General features: G+C 43.9%; 1 protein-coding gene across 5 annotated transcripts in view; it reads right to left on the reverse strand.

The window, feature by feature from the left end:
- Positions 1 to 20,680, reverse strand: part of GK (glycerol kinase) — a 381,644-nt gene that overhangs the window by 158,677 nt on the left and 202,287 nt on the right. For all 5 annotated transcript variants that reach the window (XR_003856985.1, XR_003856986.1, XM_029603081.1 and 2 more), the window contains exons 16-17: positions 8,611 to 8,731; positions 3,341 to 3,484 (exon numbers count right to left, since the gene is read on the reverse strand). Coding sequence is in view for 3 of the 5 variants with exons in the window: in XM_029603081.1 (XP_029458941.1) it covers positions 3,341 to 3,484; positions 8,611 to 8,731 (265 nt within the window). In the remaining 2 variants the exon portion in view is untranslated. The remainder of the gene's footprint in view (positions 1 to 3,340; positions 3,485 to 8,610; positions 8,732 to 20,680) is intronic.

Consider the following 20,680-nt stretch of genomic DNA (forward strand, 5'->3'; position numbering starts at 1 on the left):
GACCCAGGCAACTGCCTGCTGACAGAGAATCTCCGACTTGCCCCGCACTAGCCAGTCGTCCAGGTAAGGATGGACCAGGACTCCTTCTTGATGGAGGGCGGCTGCCAGCACAACCATTACCTTGGTGAAAATGTGCGGTGCGGTGGCTAAGCAGAAGGGTAGTGCTCGGAACTGAAAATGCTGGTCCAGGATGTGGAAGCGAAGGTACTTCTGGTGCTCGTGACAAATCGGGATGTGTAGGTAAGCCTCTGTCAAGTCGAGAGAGGCTAGATATTCGCCAGAGTGAACAGCCGCTATGATCGCCCTCAGGGTCTCCATCCGAAAATGTGGTACCTTGAGGGCCCGGTTGACTCTCTTGAGGTCCAAGACGGATCCGCCGACCAATTGCGCAGCCAGAGGAGCTGTCTGGCCGAGACCGCTGAAACAATCGCCTTTGCCTGGACGCAGAGAAGGTTGTACAGAACATCTGCCCTTTATGCTATAGCGCCTTCCAACCATTCAGCCTGCTCCGCCTCTGCAGAGGTCCTGGGTGCCGAGCAATTGTTGGACCCACCTAAGGCTTGCCCACTGCATGAGACTGCTGCAGATCGTCGCCCGAACTTCCAAGGCCAGAACCTCGAAGATATGTTTGAGATGGAATTCGAGCTTGCGATCCTGCACATCCTTCAACGCCATGGCTCCCAGCACTGGAATAGTGGCGTGCTTGGTAACAGCGGAGACGGAAGAATCCACCGTGGGAATTTTCAGCATTTCCAGGCAGTCCTCAGGGAGAGGCTAGAGCTTGTCCATGACTCTCCCTACGCGAAGCCCCGCCTCGTGAGCTTCCCATTACCGGAGGAGCAGCAACTTGTGCATAGGATGGAAGGGAAAAGCACAGGAGGAAGCCCGAAGTCCCACCAGGACCGGGTCCACATGTGCCAGCAGCACGGCAGTGAGAGCATCCTCCGGGGGGCCCCTCAATCCCTAACTCCTGAAGAACAAAGGGAATGAGAGGCTCCAGTTCTTCCTTCTGAAATAAGCGGAGCACCCGAGGGTCATCCCCTTCTAGAAGGGGGGAGGGTCCCTGCCAAATCCGCATCCAGATCCTGGTGCAGCCGGTGGGGGGGGGGGGGGGGGCCCCCGGTACCACCTGCACCCTGACAGACCCCTTGGGATCCGGTGCTGCGGGGGCGAGCGGAGGAAGGATCCATGGAATCTTGGCAGGGAGAGGACCTGAGGGAGGGTCCTCCTCCTCCTGCAAGCTGGCCAAATAAGATTTGTGCATTAAGAGCACAAATTCAGAGGAAAAACGTGGCCTGGACTTGCCAGAGGGGAGGTGAGGTGAGGGGGGAGGTGAGGGAGGGTCGGGGACTACGTCTTGAGGCTGCACGGGGCTCAAATCAGGGGGAGAACCCAACAAAATCGACTCGTCTCCCTCCTGCAGCCCCGAATCGGGAGCTGCAGAGATTCCCAAGATGGCCGCCGTTCCCACGGTTTGCCAATCCGGGAACGCCATGGCATCGACCCCGGACTTGCGTCTTAGTTGCTGCCGGGGAGGGACCTTCCCCGCCCAGCAGGCACCCCGAACAAAGCCCCTCGCGAGAGAGGCGCGACGAGGGCTCCCCCATACGCAAGGCAGCAGTGAGAACGCGGCATGCTCACTGAAGAGGAGCTGCGAACAGGGAGAAATCAGCTGAGCTGTGCTGCCGGGAGGAGTGGGTATAGCGGATTGAACCTGCTCGCTCCTCAACTGAAAAACCTGCAGCTGCTGATTAAACAAGAAAAATAAAGTACCCTGAAATTTAAAGACAAACTGTTCTCTGTTTTTGTTTTTTTTTTTTTGGGGGGGGGGGGGGGGTTGGTTTTTATTTATTTATTTATTTATTTTTACACAAGGGAATGGCACATCCCTGAAGGCACTGCTGTGGAATGAAGCGTCCCGGAGTAAAGGCAGCCAGGTGGGGGAGGGGGGGGGTGACTGGACCACCAGTTTCACCCCACACTAGGATCACCGGGAAAGGGGCCTAGGCTATGAATCACAAGGGACAAGCCCCCCTAGGCCCCGCAAGAGTGAGGAAACAGCACTGTCTCCTGACAAGAAAAATCAGAGCCAATTCAAAGAGGAATAAATTTCCACTTTTTTTTTTTTTTAAACTAAAAGTAAGCATGGGTACTTGCTTGATCCTGAGAAAGAGAGTAGAAAGTTACCCCGCAGGGTGAGCTGTCACATCTGCTGGAGACAGACAAATACTGAAGGGCTGCAGGGTAGGCTCTGTCCTGATACAGGATACCCTTTCAGTTTTGGTCTGTCTCCATCTGCTGGACAGGAGGCTCAACCCACGATCTGGACTGATCTGGGTACGTACAGGGAACAAGGGTTAAATAAATCCAAAGGTTAGAATAATCTTTATATACAATCGTTTAGTCATTTGTAATCAAGGATTTGTATTATACCCTTTTGTGAGGCAACCAGAACTGCATACAACCTTTAATATTTTTTTTATTAAAAAACGTAGCTAACTCCCTTTCACACAAATGATGTGGGGATGGTCTCAGTCTAACAACGGAATAATGAAATAGAACATTAAAATCACACCCATTAGTATTACTCATTTTCTGCAGAATGTCAAAGATCATATAATTGACTCATTTGGACTATGTATGACAGGAGTGTGCAAACCTTTGGGCCCATCAGCCATATTGGGGGCCTGGCTGCTCGCAGCGCAGGGGTTATTGAGTGTTTTGGGGGGGCGGGGGCAGACACCAGAAGCCAGAGGAGTGGAGGGAGGAAGAATAGGACTGGACATCTGACGGGTCAGCAACATCATTTCTGGATGTGGCCCATGGGCCATAGCTTGCTTATTTTACTTTAAGAGAATAGATCACCTAGAAGGGTTGATAATTTTCTTATGATAAACAAAACGGTTTTTGCTATCAAAATTGACAACCATTTCTTCTTTTTCTTGTCAAGAGAGGTCATATACACACACCCTCAACTGGATTTGAACACTGGGGAGAAGCTAGGAGCATTTCTTCTAAGAATGCTACAAACATGATTTTTTCTAGTTTCAATTTTAACATACTTTCTCCTAGTTGGTTATTGCTCCTCTTTAAAGACAAAGATATTAAACTAAATGCTGCTTGCTGTTTCAACACCATGAAAGTGAAAAATGAAAAAAGAAAAAAACATTTTTAGGTTTGCACTCGATTTACTTTTCCTGTCCAACTGCATCACTTACAACATAAATGCATTTTCTTCAAGTACAAGTTTTGTATGAAGTTTTATATTACATTATTCTTGCAAAATACTTGCTTATTTTTACCATTTTTTTTTAATCAATTTGATATTTTTTCTCTTTACCTTCAGGATTAATCTGTGGTTCAAATCTTTCACTTGTCACTGCAGTTAACTTATCAGGATTTAGGCTCCAAACTCCCACTCCTTCTGCAGCTCCTGCTGCCATAGCAGCTCCTAATGCCGTTGTTTCAGGCATCGATGGCTTCACTAGAACAGAAATATAGATTTCAAAAGTGAAAAGATTACACAGAAAGAGGAGAGAGGTAAAGAGAATACAGTATTATGTTCTCCATATTCTTTAGAGAACAATTTTCAAACTGTTCACAAAGGCCATGTGCACATTTTACCTGAGAGTTTTGAATCAATTCTCAAATACACAAGCAGACTGAAGCGATACAGCGCTCTGTTTAACTCATGGTTGGATGTGCGTTTTGGACACATGTCCACAACCCATAATGCTATAAGGGGATTAGCGCATCGAAAATGCGCGTCCAACCCCCCCCCCCCCGGGAAGCTAATAGCACTCATCACATACAAATGCATATTTATGAGGCTATTAGCTATTCGCCCCTGATTAAAAAAAAAAAAAAAAGTACGCAAAACACACACATTTTTACCCACAGAAATTAATGCCTGCCCAGAACAGGCATTAATTTCTAAGCAGCCCAAAAGTGTACAGAAAAGCAGAATACACTGCTTTTTCTGTACATCCTCTGATTTAATATCATAGCAATATTAAGTCGGAGGAACAAAAAGGATGGTCAGGTTAGGAAAAGGATCGCTCAGTTAACGAGCATCCATTTTCCTAACCCTTGGCGCTGCACAGGTTAGGAAAACGGCGGCTTGTAAAACTGAGCATCCGTTTTCCTAACCCGCTGACAGCCACCTCTCCTGGGTGCCTGTTGCCATGGAGGCGCTAGGGGCACACATTTGATCCTAGCATCTCCATTTTAGTGCGACCCCTCACTTACATATTCGATCGTGTGCCCAGGAGAGGTAGCTGGGCGCATGTTAGGAAAGTGGGCGCTCAATACTGAGCATCCATTTTCCGCATAGATTTGTTGGATCGGGCTGAAGGACTTTTGCTTTGAAATGTATCACAGGTACAACTTATGCACAGTAACATTCACTTGCTTCTCCTGTGGGTAGAACTTTGCTGAAAAGTATGTGCAAAGATTTGAAAATACAATCTGTGGTTTAATATGTATTGGAATATTTCAATTGCTTATGAATAATACCTCTGTAAACAGTCAATATTTGTTGATTTATAATTATGAATGTTAATTTTGTAAATCGATGTGGCCTTGATATGGAATGACGGTATTTTAAATGTCTAAATAGATAAATAAATTAAATGGGCGACATCATCCAATGGAGCCTGGCATGAAAAACTATGTCACAACTTCTAGAACTCTGACTGACTAACTGGGCATGCTACTATGCCATGCTGGATCCCATCAGTTTCTCTATAGGGAGAAAATATTATAAGAAGGAGAACCTAACTACATAGGGAGGTGGGCGGGTTTCCTGCTGTTCTTGGAGAACACATAAGCAACTCTGATTTCTCAGTGGACAAGCAGAATGGCAGATCTCACACATGGGTAATTTCTAACTACAGGCCAATCTCAAATGAAAAAAGGGGGAAACAAGACCCAAGTCAACTAGCACAATAGCAATGTTTGTTGGCAAGAAGCCTTTTTTGTTATCTTATCTAACCTAAGTAGAGGCATCCAAGATATACTGCTTTAATGTTTAATAAATTTGTGACCCTTTTCTTCCTTTCCATTATTCTAGATGTTATCCAAAGGCCAATTATCAAATTTAATCTTTCTCCTGCCCAGTTATGTGGTAGGCTGAACACCCTCACAATTGATAAGGGATGTTTCTCTGGTCAATTTAGTTGTGTTCCATGGAAAAGTCCCAATTCTCCTACCTCTCCTGTAGCTCTGGAATTTATTGCCAGAGAATGTGGTTGGTGCAGTTAGTGTAGCTGTGTTTAAAAAAAGGTTTGGATAAGTTCTTGGAGGAGAAGTCCATTAATCAAGTTTACTTAGGGAACAGCTATTACTGGCATCAGTAGCATGGGGTGTACTTAGTGTTTGGGTACTTGCCAGGTACTTGAGGCCTGGATTGGCCACTATTGGAAACAGGATGCTGGGCTTGATGGACCCTTGGTCTGACCCAGTATGGCAATTTCTTATGTTCTTATAGAAACATAGAAATGACGGCAGAAGAAGACCAAATGACCCATCCAGTCTCACCAGCAAGCTTTCACACTTTTTTTTTCTCTCATACTTATCTGTTACTCTTGGCCTTTAGTAACCTTTTGGATCTATTTCCCTTCCACCCCCGCCATAAATGTAGAGAGCAGTGCTGGAACTGCTTGTAAGTGAAGTATCTAGCTTAATTGGTTAGGGGTAGTAACCGCCACCTTAAGCAAGTTACTCCCGCGCATATTTGTTTACCCAGCCTGTGCAATTCAGTCCTTGTTGGTTGTTGTCTGAATATAAATCCACTTTTCTTCATTCCCCTCTGCCGTTGAAGCAGAGAGCTACACTGGATATGGATATGCATTGAAAGTGAAGTATCAGGCTTGCTTGGTTTGGGGTAGTAACTGTAACAAACAAACTACTCCCCGCTTTTTTTAAGAATGCAAATCCTTTTTTCCACATTTCCTCTTGCCGTTGAAGCATAGAGCAATGTTGGAGTCGCATTAACCGTGTGTATATTTATTGAATAAGGGTAATATCTCCAGGTAGTAGCTGTCTTTCCCGCAAGCCACCCTTTCTTCATTCACATCCTCTAGACTTTATGGATCCACAGTGTTTATCCCACGCCCCTTTGAAGTCCTTCATAGTTTTGACCTTCACCACTTCCTCCCGAAGGGCGTTCCAAGCATCCACCACCCTCTCCGTGAAGGAATACTTCCTGACATTGGTTCTGAGTCTTCCTCCTTGGAGCTTCAAATCGTGACCCCTGGTTCTGCTGATTTTTTTCCAACGGAAGAGGTTTGTCATTGTCTTTGGATCATTAAAACCTTTCAAGTATCTGAACATCTGTTTCATATCACCTCTGTTCCTTCTTTCCTCCAGGGTGTACATAATTAAGATTCTTCAATCTCTCCTCATAAGTTATTTGATGAAGACCCTTCACCTTTTTGGTCGCCCTTCTCTGGACCACCTCCATCCTGTCTCTGTCCCTTCAGAGATACGGTCTCCAGAACTGAGCACAGTACTCCAGGTGAGGCCTCACCAAGGCCCTGTAACAAGGGGATAATCACTTCCCTTTTCTTACTCGATATTCTTCTCTCTATGCAGCCCAGCAGTCTTCTGGCTTTAGCTATCGCCTTGTCACATTGTTTCCCCGACTTCAGATCGTTTGACACTATCACCCCAAGGGCTCTCTCCTGCTCCGTGCACATCAGCCCTTCACCCCCCATCGAATACAGTTCTTTTGGATTTCTGCACCCTTTATGCATGACTTTGCACTTCTTGGCATTGAATCTCAGCTGCCATATATTTGACCACTCTTCCAGCTTCCTTAAATCCCGCCTCATTCTCTCAACTCCTTCCCTTCCACTCCTTGCAGATCTTAGTGTCATCTGCAAAATGACAAACCTTACCTTCTATCTCGTCCGCTATGTCGCTCACATAGATATTGAACAGGACCGGTCCCAACACCGATCCTTGAGGCACTCCGCTTAACACCGCTCTTTCTTCAGAGTAAGTTCCATTTACCATCACATATTGTCTTCTCTCTGTCAACCAGTTTGCAATCCAGGCCACCACCACGGCACTCACTCCTAAGCTTCTCATTTTACTCACCAGCCTCATGTGCGGGACCGTATCAAAAGCTTTGCTGAAATCCAAGTAGATGACATAGAGTGCTCTTCCTCTATCCAATTCCCTAGTCACCTTGCGATCTGTCTCCATCTACTAGAGGGGGGGAAAAACCCCAGGAGTCTGGACTGATCTGGGTACGTACAGGGAACATGCAGCGCACAGCAAAAAAGCCTCAGAGCGAGCCTAGCCTACAGAGGCTGCTTGACCCACCAGGCTGCACACGTCCCTCGACCTCCCATGGAGCGGGATGAACGTCGGGACGAATGTCAGAATGGCGCACCGAGCACAGAGACCGGGGAAGGAGGAGGCCCTAGAGCAAAAAACCCTGCTTCGCTGTCTCTGTATTTTTAATTATTATTATTATTATTATTTTTTTTTATTAAAACTTACCTGAGCTCAGCCTTCCCAGGCTAAGTACAGAGACAGTCTCCTGTTGCGAGGGGTGAGGACATATGCCATCACTGCCGCACTTGACTTCCTGCACCTGCTGCCATTCAGCTGCTTAGCAGCTAAGTCCATGCTGGCTGAAAAACCAGCTATTGGACCAAAACACTCATCTGAGGGACTACAGAAGTCATCTCAGGAACTCTCAACTGGGGAGGAACCTTTTGGTATCACTACAGGAGAGTGGGGCAAATTTATTTTCCTTATTTCTCCTTTTTCAAATCGAAGCAATCCCCAGTAGGGAGATGCACGTCCACCATTTGCTGGAGACAGAGAATTCTGGCAGGCTGATGTCACTGCATGGGTATATATACTGTGATGTCAGTTTGCTCCATCTCCATCTGCTGGTAGAGGTGCATACCTCTGACTGGATGCCAAGAAAATGTTTATTTTCCACATGTAAGTATTTCTGTAACTTTACCAAAAAGCATATACAGATGAAGAGCACAGTTACAAGCAAAATCACAGTGTACTGAATAGGAATATAGGGCAGCCTACCAGTAGCTTACTGGAGTTTGTTGGTGGGTGGGGTGCATGCATATGTTATTATGTCTACTGCCAGGCTCACTGCCATTAGTTCAATGGCGAAGAGAAAGAACATTCTAATATGTTTTATGTTTAAGAAATTCCACACCACAAACAATACAGTTCTGAACACTTGTGTGAATGTACACCTCAAAACCTTTAAAATGATATACAATATATGGGTATGTAGTAAGAACAAATACATTATTAATCCATTTAACAGTCTGACAGAGTATTTCCAGGTCATAGTGGTACTTGGCAGGATAGTGTATTTTATAAATATCCGTTTTTACTTCTAGACTTTATTTTCTAGATTGTTGTGCTATTTCTGACAGAACTTGATCTAAAAAATGTTTCTAGCATTTGTTCTCCAATTTGGTGAATTCTATGCTTCTCTCTTGCTAGACTAGTTAAGATTAGTTAAAATATAACTTGCAAGTCAGAGTAAAAACATATGGAATTCAAAGATCAAAATTATAACAAAGTGTGGTCAGTAGAGGGCCAAAGGGCCAGTGTCCTTACCAACTGGAATACATAGGATATCAGCTTGCAACTGCATGAGAATCTTGTTGTTGGTCATCCCTCCATCTACCTGTAACTGGCTCAGTGGAATTCCACAATCTTTGTTCATGGCATCCAAAATCTTAAAATAAACAACAAAAATAAAACAAAACATTCCCTTTCAGCTTCATATTGCACTTTGATGTATAAGCTTGTTCCAACTACATTGAGGGTGATGTTGAAAGACTGAGTAACTTTTAGAGATACCTAAACACATTAAAAATATCCCTTCCCCCACCCCCCCAGCTACATTTTATCTGGGTAAGTCATTACCTGTACAAAATACAGCTGGATAAAATGAGGCTGTGATGGGGATAGTATGAGAACAGGGTAAAATTCCACCCAGTGAGTGCTGATATTTAGTGGTACCCAGCTAAGCTTGTCAGAAGGTTACCCAGATAACTTTATCCAGATATATACAGTGACAGACTTATCCAGACAAGTGCCACGAAATATCTGGGAAAAGTTACCACGTATCAGTATTCTGGACCATAGAAGTCGGGACCCAGCATTGGCTGATCTCTGAATCCAATTCCCTGCTGCCAAAACAGAGAATGATGTTGAAGTTGCACCAAAAGCATCAAGGTTAACCAGTTAATGATAGTAATCCTCATGCTTTCCCGCTCCACGTAAGTTGTCCCCATGCACCTTTTTCTTACATAAGAACATAAATTGCCATGCTGGGTCAGACCTTTAGGGATTGCCATGCTGGGTCTAAACCTTTAGGGATCCACAGTGTTTATCCCATGTCCTCTTGAATTATTTTACTGTTTTCATCCTCTGGAAGGGCATTTCGGCATCTACCACCCTCTCTGTGAAGAAATATTTCCTGATGTTGGATCTGAACCCCCACCCCGTAATTTCATTTCGTGACCTCTAGTTCTACTGTTTCTAACGGAAAAGAATGTAAGAACATAAGAAATGCCATACTGGGTCAGACCAAGGGTCCATCAAGCCCAGCATCCTGTTTCCAATAGTGGCCAATCCAAAGCACAAGTACCTGGCAAGTACCCAAACATTAAATAGGTCCCAAGTTACTAATGCTGGTAACAAGCAGTGGCTATTCCTTATTGATTAATAGCAGTTTATAGACTTCTCCTCCAGGGAACTTATCCAAACCCAGCCACAACAACTGCCTTAACCACATCCTCTGGCAGTGAATTCCAAACCTTAACTGTGCACTGAGTGAAAAATCATTTTCTCCTATTTGTTTTAAATGTGCTACTTGCTAACTTCATGGAATGCCCCCTAGTTCTTCTGTTATCTGACAGAGTAAATAACTGATTCATATTTACCTATTCTAGTCCTCTCATGATTTTATACACCTCTATCATATCCCTCAGCCATCTCTTCTCCAAGCTGAACAGCCCTAACCTCTTTAGCATTTCCTCATAAGGGAGCCATTCCATGCCCTTTACCATTTGGGTCACTTCTCTGTACTTTATCCAGTGCAACTATATCTTTTTTTGAGATGCAGTGACCAGAATTGCACACAGTATTCAAGGTCCAGTCTCACCATGGAGCGATACAGAGGCATTATGACATTTTCCATTTTATTCACCATTCCCTTCCTAATAATTCCTAACGTTCTATTTGGTTCAAATTTCATGCATCATTAAAACCTTTTGGGTATTTGAAGGTCTGTATTATATCTCCCCTGCAGCTCCTCTCTTCCAGAATATACATAAGCAGATCCTTCAGCCTCTCCTCATAAAGTCTTCCAATACTGACCCCACACCATTTTGATCGCCCTTCTCTAGACTGGCCCCATCCTGTCTCTATCCTTTATGAGATATGGGCTCCAGAACTGAACACAGTGGGTTAGCAACACTGGATCCCCCCTCCCACTCCCTCAAGATACAGTTCTACTGGGCAAGCTGTGCCCAATTCCCCCCTCCCTCTCAAGATAAGAAAAATGTAGTGGGCTAACTGTGCCGGTTACCCCCACTGGCCCCCCAAGATAAAATTGTAGACAGCAAGCAGCGCTGGATCTCCCACCTACCAAAAGAAAAAAAAAGTAGCAGTTAAGCCTCAATGCCCTCTATCATCTACCTTAAAATAAATAGATAAATGAAGTGTGGCACCAAACCCCCAACCCTACAAGTGTCCCTGAAGCCCAGAGGGGAGAAGAAAGTCTTACCTCCTCCTGCTGCACTAAAGTGCTGCTACAATTGACAAGTGTGTTCATTTATATACTGCACTCCAGGTAATTAGAGCAATCTTATAAGAACTCCTAAATTTAGGAATGCTTTTCATTTGTGTAGATTTAGACTCCTAAGTTAGGGGTGTAATGCTGAAAATCAGTGCTATGCTCCTAACTTTGGGGGTAATTTTCAAAAGGATTTACACATGTAAAGTAACTATTATAGCAATTTTCAAAAGCCATTTACACGGATAAAACCAAGTTTTAAGCATGTAAATGCTTTGAAAATCAGGCCTTTTGTTTCCCCATCCTAACTCTGCACCTTTAGCAACCAACGTTTTAGGGGCCTAAATTTACAAGCCTAGTGAAACTAGAAATTTAAATTTAGACATTCAAAAGGGAAATTAAGGGGCCTAACCTCTTCTGCAGCTTGTTTAACTATTTTTACATCTATTCTTCAGTTTTTAAATTATGAGTTCCTACAAGATTTTACATCTGGTTTTCCCTCCTTTTCCTCTCGAGTCACAAGTGTTATGCCAAATCCTGCATATTCACAGACAAAGAATGGGAGAAAACTTTAATCAGATCCGTTAACTCTAGTCAACTTTCCTAGTAAGATAAAGAGATAGTTAAAGAGGGTTAAAAAGAAAATGCTGTTTTCCCCTCTCTGAAATCTTTGAGACTAATAAATACTAATTCAGCTGTATAGGAAAGAAAAAGTTGCATACCTTAATAGGTGTTCACTGACGACAGCAGAATGGTTGTCCTCACGGATAGAGAGACATCATCCATTGCAGCCCGGCACAGAAAACTTATGTCAAAGTTTATCAAACTTTTGACTATGCCTCTATGGGCATGCTATTTATACTACACATCCACACAGAGTCTTTTCAGTCTTGTATTTAGCAATTAAAACAAAAAACAGTGAAATCCACTCCATGGGGTGGTGAGCGGGTTTCGTGAGGACTGACATCTTGCTGTTCCCAGAGAATACTTGTTACAGGTAAGCAACTCTGCCGTCTTCAAGGACAAACAGGATGGCAGTCTTTACACATGGGAAATCCCTAAATACAGACTACCCCAATTAAAAAAAAAAGGGAGGGGGGATCCCACTTCTGATTTTTTTTTAATCTTGAAGAATGATTTAGAAATGCTTATTTATTTAATTTTTATTTATTTAAAAAGTGCCAACAGGCACAATAACAGGCCGATACAATAAGAGACGCAGGAAAGCCGACGCTCCGAGTTGAGAACTTGCTCTCTCAGGTAACTCTCCTGGGCTCGCGATTTTGTATTCATACGCCATCACCACGACAGGCCAGATTAGACATCACTAGAAAGAGGACATTCTCCGTAGCAGGACCATCCCTTTGGAACTCTTTACCCAATCCCTTTCGCCTTATATCAAATCCTCACCACTTCAAAAAATCTTTAAAAACATATCTTTTTCAACTCGCATTTAATATTTCACCACAACATTCTTCCACCAAAAATCTCTCTCTCACTATCACAATCCCATCCACCTGACATCCATTCCCAGTCTATATTCTCATCATGGTACAGCCACCTCTTTTTCCTTTTCTTTCATTTTATAAAACAATTTTGTTTTCGCTAGTATTTATCTAGCTATTATTTTTATGTATATTTTATTCTTAATTTTATTTCTCATTGTTTTTTATCTATATTTGTAAATCGTTTTGACAAAACTCTATTTGAAAAGCGGTATATAAATACTTTTTAAATAAAATAAAAAAAATTCAACTGAGGCCAGGCGCTAATAAGGAGGTGATAGGGACACTAGCACATCCCTAGTGTCTCCTTATTAGCAGAAGTAGATGCTGTCAGTGGGTCTGAAACCAACGCTCAATTTTACTGGCGTCTGTTTTCGAACCCGCTGACAGTCACGGTTTTGTAAAACGGACATTGACATAATTGAGTGTCCATTTTCGAACCCGCCGACTGGCGGGCAGATTTTTTTTTTGTTTCTCTGACTTAATATCCCTATGATATTAAGGCTGAGCCATCTTTCAGGGAATGGTACTCAGGGCGTGGAGATTGTCCTTGTGGACAGGCTAAGTTGGTCCTTGGAACCCCACGAGTATCTTTCTGGCCACGCATTTTAGATGCGCTATTATTACTCCTTATACTGTATGGGGTAATAGCATGTGGAAAACGCGCAGCCAACCCCCCCAAAACTAATAGCGCTCATCACATGCAAATGCATGTTGATGAGCCTATTAGTTATTCGCCCAGAATACTGAAAAGTAAAATGTGTGGTCAAGCAGCACATTTTACTTTCAGAAATTAACGCCTGCCCAAGGGCAGGCTTTAACTGCGAAAACTCCGGGTGTACAGAAAAGCAGTTTTCCACATGCTATTACCCCATACAGTATAAGGGGTAATAATAGCACATCTAAAATGCGTGGCCAGACAGATACTCGTGGGGTTCCAAGGACCAACTTAGCCTGTCCACAAGGACATTCTCCACGCCCTGAGTACCATTCCCTGAAAGAAGGCTCAGCCCCATAGCTAGATGGCCTTTTGACACAGGAGATATGACCCTGTACCTCCCTGCTTGTTAATGTAGAATATGACAAACAGTTTGTCCACCTGAAAAAGGATAACTTGATTGGCTAGCTGAACTCTGAAAACCTCTAGAGCATACTGGTTCTTGGAAATGTATCTGATAAGATTTTTCCTGAGCTAACCATAGCCCCTGGGTGCAGATCCCCTCTACATGAGCTTACCAGCCCAGGTTAGACGTCTGTCATAAGAATAATTTGTAATGCAGACATTTGGATGGGGATTCCCCTGACTATATTGGAATTGTCCTGCCACCAGAACAGGAAGTCCCTGAGTGTTCTATGATCTGGATGCTGTCTCAGAGAACTTGAATGGTATGCAGCCATTGAGACCAAGTTTCATTGGGCTCGTCATGTGGAGATGTGCCATGGGAGTGACACGTGTAGTTGATGCCATGAGGCACAACAACCTCAACAGTCTCATGCTGATGTCTGTTAACTTTTGTATCTCTTCAATTGTGGACATCAAGTTGACAGCCCTTTGTTATGGAAGGAAAGCTTTTGCCAGAGTTGTGTCCTGATAAACTCCAATTGAAATTACAGGCTCAAATGAGATATGGGGTAGTTGACAATGAATTTGAGTAACTCCAACACCTAGATGGTCAAATGCATGGATTACTTGGCTCTTACGCAAGATGTGCTCTTGACCAGCCAATAGTCTAGATAGGGATACATGTGCACCACAGTTTGCGTAAGTGCTCCACCAACATAGCCAGGCATTTCACTAAAATGTGGGGTAGACATTAGCCCAAAAGCAGAACACCATACTGGAGGTGTCAGTCTCCCATTCTGAATCTGAGGTACTTCCTGTGACTGGGGAAAATCTCTATGCAAGTGTTAGCATCCTTTAGATTGAGAGAATATAGCCAGTCCCCATTTTGAAGAAAGGGGATTAATGTGTCCAGGGTAACCATCATAAACTTTTCTCTTTCAATTAATTTATTCAAGGCTCTAAGGTCTACAATGGGATGGAGTCCCCCTGTTTTCCCTGGAATCAGAAAATAGTTGGAATAGAATTCCTTCCCTCTTTGCCTTTGTGGAACAGGCTCAACTGCATTGGTTACCAAGAGGGAGGAAAGCTCCATGTGAAATTTCTGATGCAGCAAGGTACCCCAAATGGGGGTACGATTTGGTGGGAGGCCTAATAGAATAATCAGAAGAAAGGTACAGATTAAACCTAAGGACCCAAACACCCAAAGTTACAACTGGGCCAGTTTACGTAAAACCACAGCCTTCCTCAGACTGTAAGGTCCTCCAGCATGAGTACTGGTATACTGACTATGTTGTCTATGATCCAGTCACAACCTCATCCTATACATTGACTGGGTTGCCATCTGGGGGCTTACACACTCTCTGCTACCTTGGACAGGTATGAGGGGCCTATTATGAATGGGAAAAATGGGGAGGGAGGATAGCACCTTCTCGGGTGGAATAAGTGTCTCCTCTGCCCAGACCTTAGATACCTCCTGGAGGAGGAGGCTGGGACTTGAGTGCCAGAAAAGAGCTGCTGGAGCATTGCACAATGATCTCTGATCTGTGCTACCGCATTCTTCACTATCTCAGAAGAGATTCTCCCCTGTAAACAGTATGACAAAGTCTTTTCTGCATCTCTGGATGAAGATCTGAGGTCTACAGTCAGGCAAGTCTGCAAGGTCTAATCCCTATGACAGACACTCTTGATGCCATCTCGAAAACAAAGGTTGAACAGACTATGGTGTTTTCTGCACTCTAAACCTTTCTCCACCAGTGACTGGAGGGCATCCTGCTGTTTTGAGGAAGCTGTTCTGCCACCCCCTGCACTTGCTTCAGCATTTCCCACAGATGAGGACCTATAAAGTGATAGTAAGAAGCAATATGCGCATTGAGTATAGCATCTTGATAAACTTTCCTCCCAAAGATGTCAATGTTTCTAGACTCTTTCCCCAGGGGCAAAGAGGAATGAGCTTTGGACATCTTGCTTTGAGAGTGGATTTGGCTACCACAGACTGGTGTGGCAACTGTCTCTTCTCAAATCCGTGAGCTTTTAGGATGAAATAGACCAGGTCCATCTTTTTATCGTCAGGAGCCACAGAGATGAGGGTTGACCCATATCCTCATTTGTACCTCCTGAAGGACTTCATAGACTGGACTGTCATGATTTCCTTGGGGGTTCCACAAACTGGAGGATGTCCAACATATTACTCCTGGTCTCATCCTCTATCCATAATATAAATCAAATGGCCTCAGCTATTTTTCTAACAACTCCTGCGAAGGAGAGATCCTTAGCAGGGGACTTCCTTCTCTCTGGTAGAGAAATGGGGTCGGAGAGGAGCCTTGTCAACACTGCCTCTTCACAGGCATCTATAGAGTCATAACATACCCCTATGAATATTTGGATTCTGACTCACCCTGGTCTGCCGGTGGTAAGGACTCCCTCTGTGTTCGATCTTCAGGCAAAGTCTCAAGGACTAGTGCAACGGCCTGGAAAAGCTTCTTTCTCTGAGGAGCTGGAGATTAATAGCAGGGTGACAGTAATCGACCTTGATCTCCCTTTGGGCATCCTCATCAGATCTGGCACAGTTTCCTTGCCTCCTAGCACCCAAAGGGAACTGAACAGAGATATGAGGATAGACTGTGCCTGCCTCAGTGCCCTGGCACAGAAGTCCTACAGTGTTTCCTCCAAGACCTGTTTATCTTTTTATCCAACTCCTACTCACAGATTGCAGATACCACACCTCCTTGGAAAAATGAGGTTGATCGGTGGTGGTTTGGACAAGTCACTTCACCCTCCATTGCCTCAGGTACAAACTTAGATTGTGAGAAATATACACAATACCTGAATGTAATCTGCTTTGAAGTGCTTGAAAAAGAATGTAAATCAAATAAACAAACACCTGGAGAGTGAAAGCTGTTCTGAATCTGTCCTGCATAGAAGATGAGCTCTCCTCGTCACAGGGCAGCTTAAAGGGGAGTTCTCAGCATGCACCGGATCATCCTTGCTCCCGGCATCGATGGAGACAGATGCTAATGCTTCTTTGGTTTCCCTTGATGCCTGGCATCGGAACTCTTCAATGACAGTGTCAAAGAGGCTGAACACAATGCCTTCTTAGATTGGGAAAGAGTCAGACGAAGGCCTGCCTACAGGTTCCCTATCAGCTGATGGCATGGAGAGAACCGATGTTCCTCTCAATGCAGATGACGATCCTTCCACTGATGCAGATCAGAGGTCCTTCAATGTTGTTGAATAAGTCTTCCGGTGCCCAAAATGCTTTTCCATGAGTTCCAGTTGGAACCAGCATCCTTTTGGGGTCATGGATGCACATTTGCAACATCCGTGAACATTATGTATTGCTCCAAGGCACAGGATACATCTATCATGAGGCCCATGAAAAATATAGTCCTTTTGCACAGGGTTAGGGGGGGGAGGGGGGGCTTGGCATTGTGTGCATCGCTACAACCCACTAGTCATATTCGGCTAAAACAAAAAGTGTCATGGAGTGTGATCCCTTTGGCTGTGGTGTGACTGATGTAGCCTAACAGGTGAACCAGCTAGGCCCACACTGACAGTAGATGGACACGGTCAAGCTGGACAGAGTTTCATCTATACCAACCCTCCCCCCTCAGGTTGAGCCCTTGGGTTCTGGGACCGGCAGGAATTAGGTGATTCTCCCATAGAGTCTGAAAGCAGCCAAGGTTGGGACAGGCAGAGATCAAGCAGCAGCAGAATCCAGACAGAGGTCAGGGCAGGTGAAAATTATGCAGTAAACACCACAAAGGAAAAGGTGAACCAAAGCACAGGAAACACACCAGTAAAAATAGCAAAAAGGCAATTGTGTGCTGCGATAACACTTATAGTGGATTATTGGTGAGGACAATAAATCAGACAAAATAATAAACAAAATTAGTATAATACAACAAACAGCATCTAAATTTTCAACATCTATATAGGTGACTGCTTTGTATGTCTAATTATATTCTTATAGACCTCCTCTCAAAGCTTTTCTAAAATTTAGATACTGTTTGTTGTATTATATTAATTTTGTTCTTTACTTTGTCAGACTTATTGTCCTCACCAATAATCTACTATAAGTGTTATTGCAGCACATAATTGTCTTTTTGCTATAAAAATCATGCAGTTTCAGAATCCATGCTGGGGTCAGGGCAGGCAGAGATCAGGCAGCATCAGAATACAGGCCAGGGTCAGGAACAAAGAATCAGTCAGAGAGCTATAGGCAGGAAAGACAAAGGCAAGAACAGGCAAGACATGGTCAGGAGTAAGGCATGGCAAGGAGTGTGATTGGAGGCCTGCGAGAGATAGGACTGAAAGCAAGGAAAGAACAAAGAGCAGGTCAGGAGGCAAGGCAAGGCTGAGAAATAGTAACACGCACTGCAGGCAAGGCAGGGGAACCTGTGCTGAGGCAGCGATGGAACGCAAGGCTGGCCTTTAAATAGAGGGATGCCGGTGATGTCATCAGAAGGCACCAGGACCATGTTCCCACAGCAGGGCCTTTAATTATTGGTATGCCAGGCATACTCCTAGGTGGATCTGAGGGAAGAGCAACATGGTGGTGTCCCCTGGGTTCATTGGCCTGAGGCTTGCGGCATGGGCAGCATTCTGTGGTCTGTGGCATCCTTAGGCGAGTGAAGCCAGTCACAGGATTGACCTGTGACTGGCCAAATGTTACAGTTCCACTTTCTAAATCCCTTCCCCAGGCCTCCAGGTTTAGACTTATGGGAAAAAGGTGATGAATTCTGCAGTGATATGAAGGACTTGGACATTTAAAGCAGGCTCCCATGTGTTTTCCTCAGGGCCAAACCCCTTCCAAGGGATATGAGTGTACAGTTTTCCCTTGATAAGTCTGGAATTAAAGATGGATTACATTTCATATTCCATGTCCACTTCAGAGACTGCCTCGGTGGGCTTAGAGACAGACTGAGATGACCAGGACAATAGAAGGGGTTTTAGCAAGGAGACATGGAAGGTATTTTGGACTTTAAGCATGGGAGTATCTGCAATTGGTAGCTATCTGCTCCTACTCAACAAACGACTGAAAAAGTCCAGTGAAACGTGGGGAGAATTTCATAGAACGAGTCTTTAGGCAGAGATAGAGTACACAGCCACACCTTGTCTCCTTGATTAATTTTTGGCACCGGACGGCATTTCTTATCTGCCTATTTTTTGTACCTTCCTGCAGCCAACAAGTTGTCAGGTTTGCTGCCCAAGCTTTTCAAGATGCTAGGCTAGAGTATTGGCCACAGGACATGGGACCGTCAAAGGAATTGAAAGTGGGACTTCATGCTTGCTGTAGATTATGTGAAAAGATGAAGTGCCCGCAGATTCTCCAGCATGGTTATTATGGCAGAATACTGCCCATGGAAGGCGGGAAGCCTAGTCGCCTTGCTAATCGTTTATGTATGCCCTTAGAAAGGCTCTGATAATCTGGTTGGTCCATTCTGTCTGACCATTGGTCTGAGGGTGGTAGGCAGAAGAGAAATCTAATGAGATCATGCATTTCCAACAGAGATTCCTCCAAAACATAGTGGAGAATTCCCCCCCTGATCTGACAGCACATATTCTGTCTCCATGGAGACAGAATATGTGTTGGAAGAAAGAGTAAGCCAGCTCAGGAGCAGACAGCAACCCTGGGAGAGGCACAAAGGAGGCCATCTTTGAGAGTGGTCCATGTTTATCCAAACTGTTGTAGAGCAGTTGGAGAGGGGAAGATCTGTGATAAAATTATTTATTTTATTTATTTAAAAGTGTTTGTATACCGTCTTTACAAACAGTGTTTAATCAAAACGGTTTACATAACTAAATAAAAAACAAATGTAAATAAAGATTTAAATTTAAAAGAACAAAGATTATCAAATTATAAAAGCTCAAAATTACAAAAATATATAATAAAAATCAAAATCTAAAACAATGAATAGTTTACATAAAAAATAAATCAATATATAATAATGTTGTGCCCTGTGTGATGGAGAAGTAGATGAATCCATTGCTACGTGGGACCATGGTTTCTTGGAACTGGCAATGGCTGTCCAGTCCCCAGGGTTGAGCATGAGATTTTTTTTTTATTTGCTGCTTTTCTATACTGGCATTCATGATACAATCATATGTCGGTTTACATGGAACGGGGGTACAATAACCTTAGATATTAACAAAGCAAAGAGAAGCAGAAGTTACAATAAAACAGGGGTGCTGGAACTGGAGGAAGAGGAAGAACAAAGCATAAGTAACTCAACGGCAAGAAGAGCAATTATTTACATTGTGCTGAATGTACAGTAATGATTGCTATGTTGAATCAGTGAGTTTCTGGAAAGGCTTGTTTAAATTATTGACTGCGCAGTTAGGGTAGGACTCGACATAATGACAGACATCTTTTATCACTTGTGCCACTAATAGTCATGAGAGTAATTCCAATGTTTTCTTGGTACCTGGATGGGCAGCTATGCAGGTGTCATGTGCTCATTGAAGAACCCTCTCCCTAAGGAACCACCATCTTCCCAGGGTGTACTGGAATTGCTGTGTTGCTAAGATCCACGGAGAATCAATAATATGATGGGGTGGTTCTTGTGTATCAGATACTTCAAAGGACTGGGAGAAGGCGTTAGGAGTAGTCATTTGGATTAATAAACATGTCCCTATTCGGGTTCATACTACGATCAAGGATCCTCTAGTGCGCTATATTATTTTGGTGGCTGATTTACAGCAGACTAAGGTAATTTTATGCAATATATATGCCCCCAATAACTATAGCCCGGAATTCTTCCGGGAAATATATCAACGGCTATTACCATATGCGGAGGACTGTATCTTAATTGGGGGGGGGGGGGGGGGGAATTCCAACACTTTAGGGATCCTCAACTTGATAGATCCTCCTTTGCGGGACCCAGAACGGGATTTGGGAAAGGGCCTCTTTTTTGGAGCACTCTCTCCAATTGGTGGATGCTTGGCGTCTAATACACCCTGGTGAGAAAGATTTTACCCATATGTCTCGAGCTCATGGCACTTTATCAAGTCTTGATTATTTTCTCATTAGTGCACGATGCCTAGCTCAGATAGCGGATGTAACTATTGGGGAAATTATTATATCTGATCATGCACCGGTGCATTTGGAATTGCAAGTTGGTGGAGATTGTCCTGCCTCCTTTTCTTGGAGATTTCCCTTCTATTTAGCTAATGATATCAAATTTCAGGTATATTTACGGGCCCGCTGGGCGGATTTAACACCTTAAATGCCCAACATGTGGACTCACCAGCCCTGTTTTGGTATACTGCTAAGACGATATTGCGAGGGGATTTTATCTCCTATATGGCCCATCG

This window comes from Rhinatrema bivittatum, chromosome 5, assembly GCF_901001135.1.
Source record: "Rhinatrema bivittatum chromosome 5, aRhiBiv1.1, whole genome shotgun sequence".
Taxonomy (NCBI): domain Eukaryota; kingdom Metazoa; phylum Chordata; class Amphibia; order Gymnophiona; family Rhinatrematidae; genus Rhinatrema; species Rhinatrema bivittatum.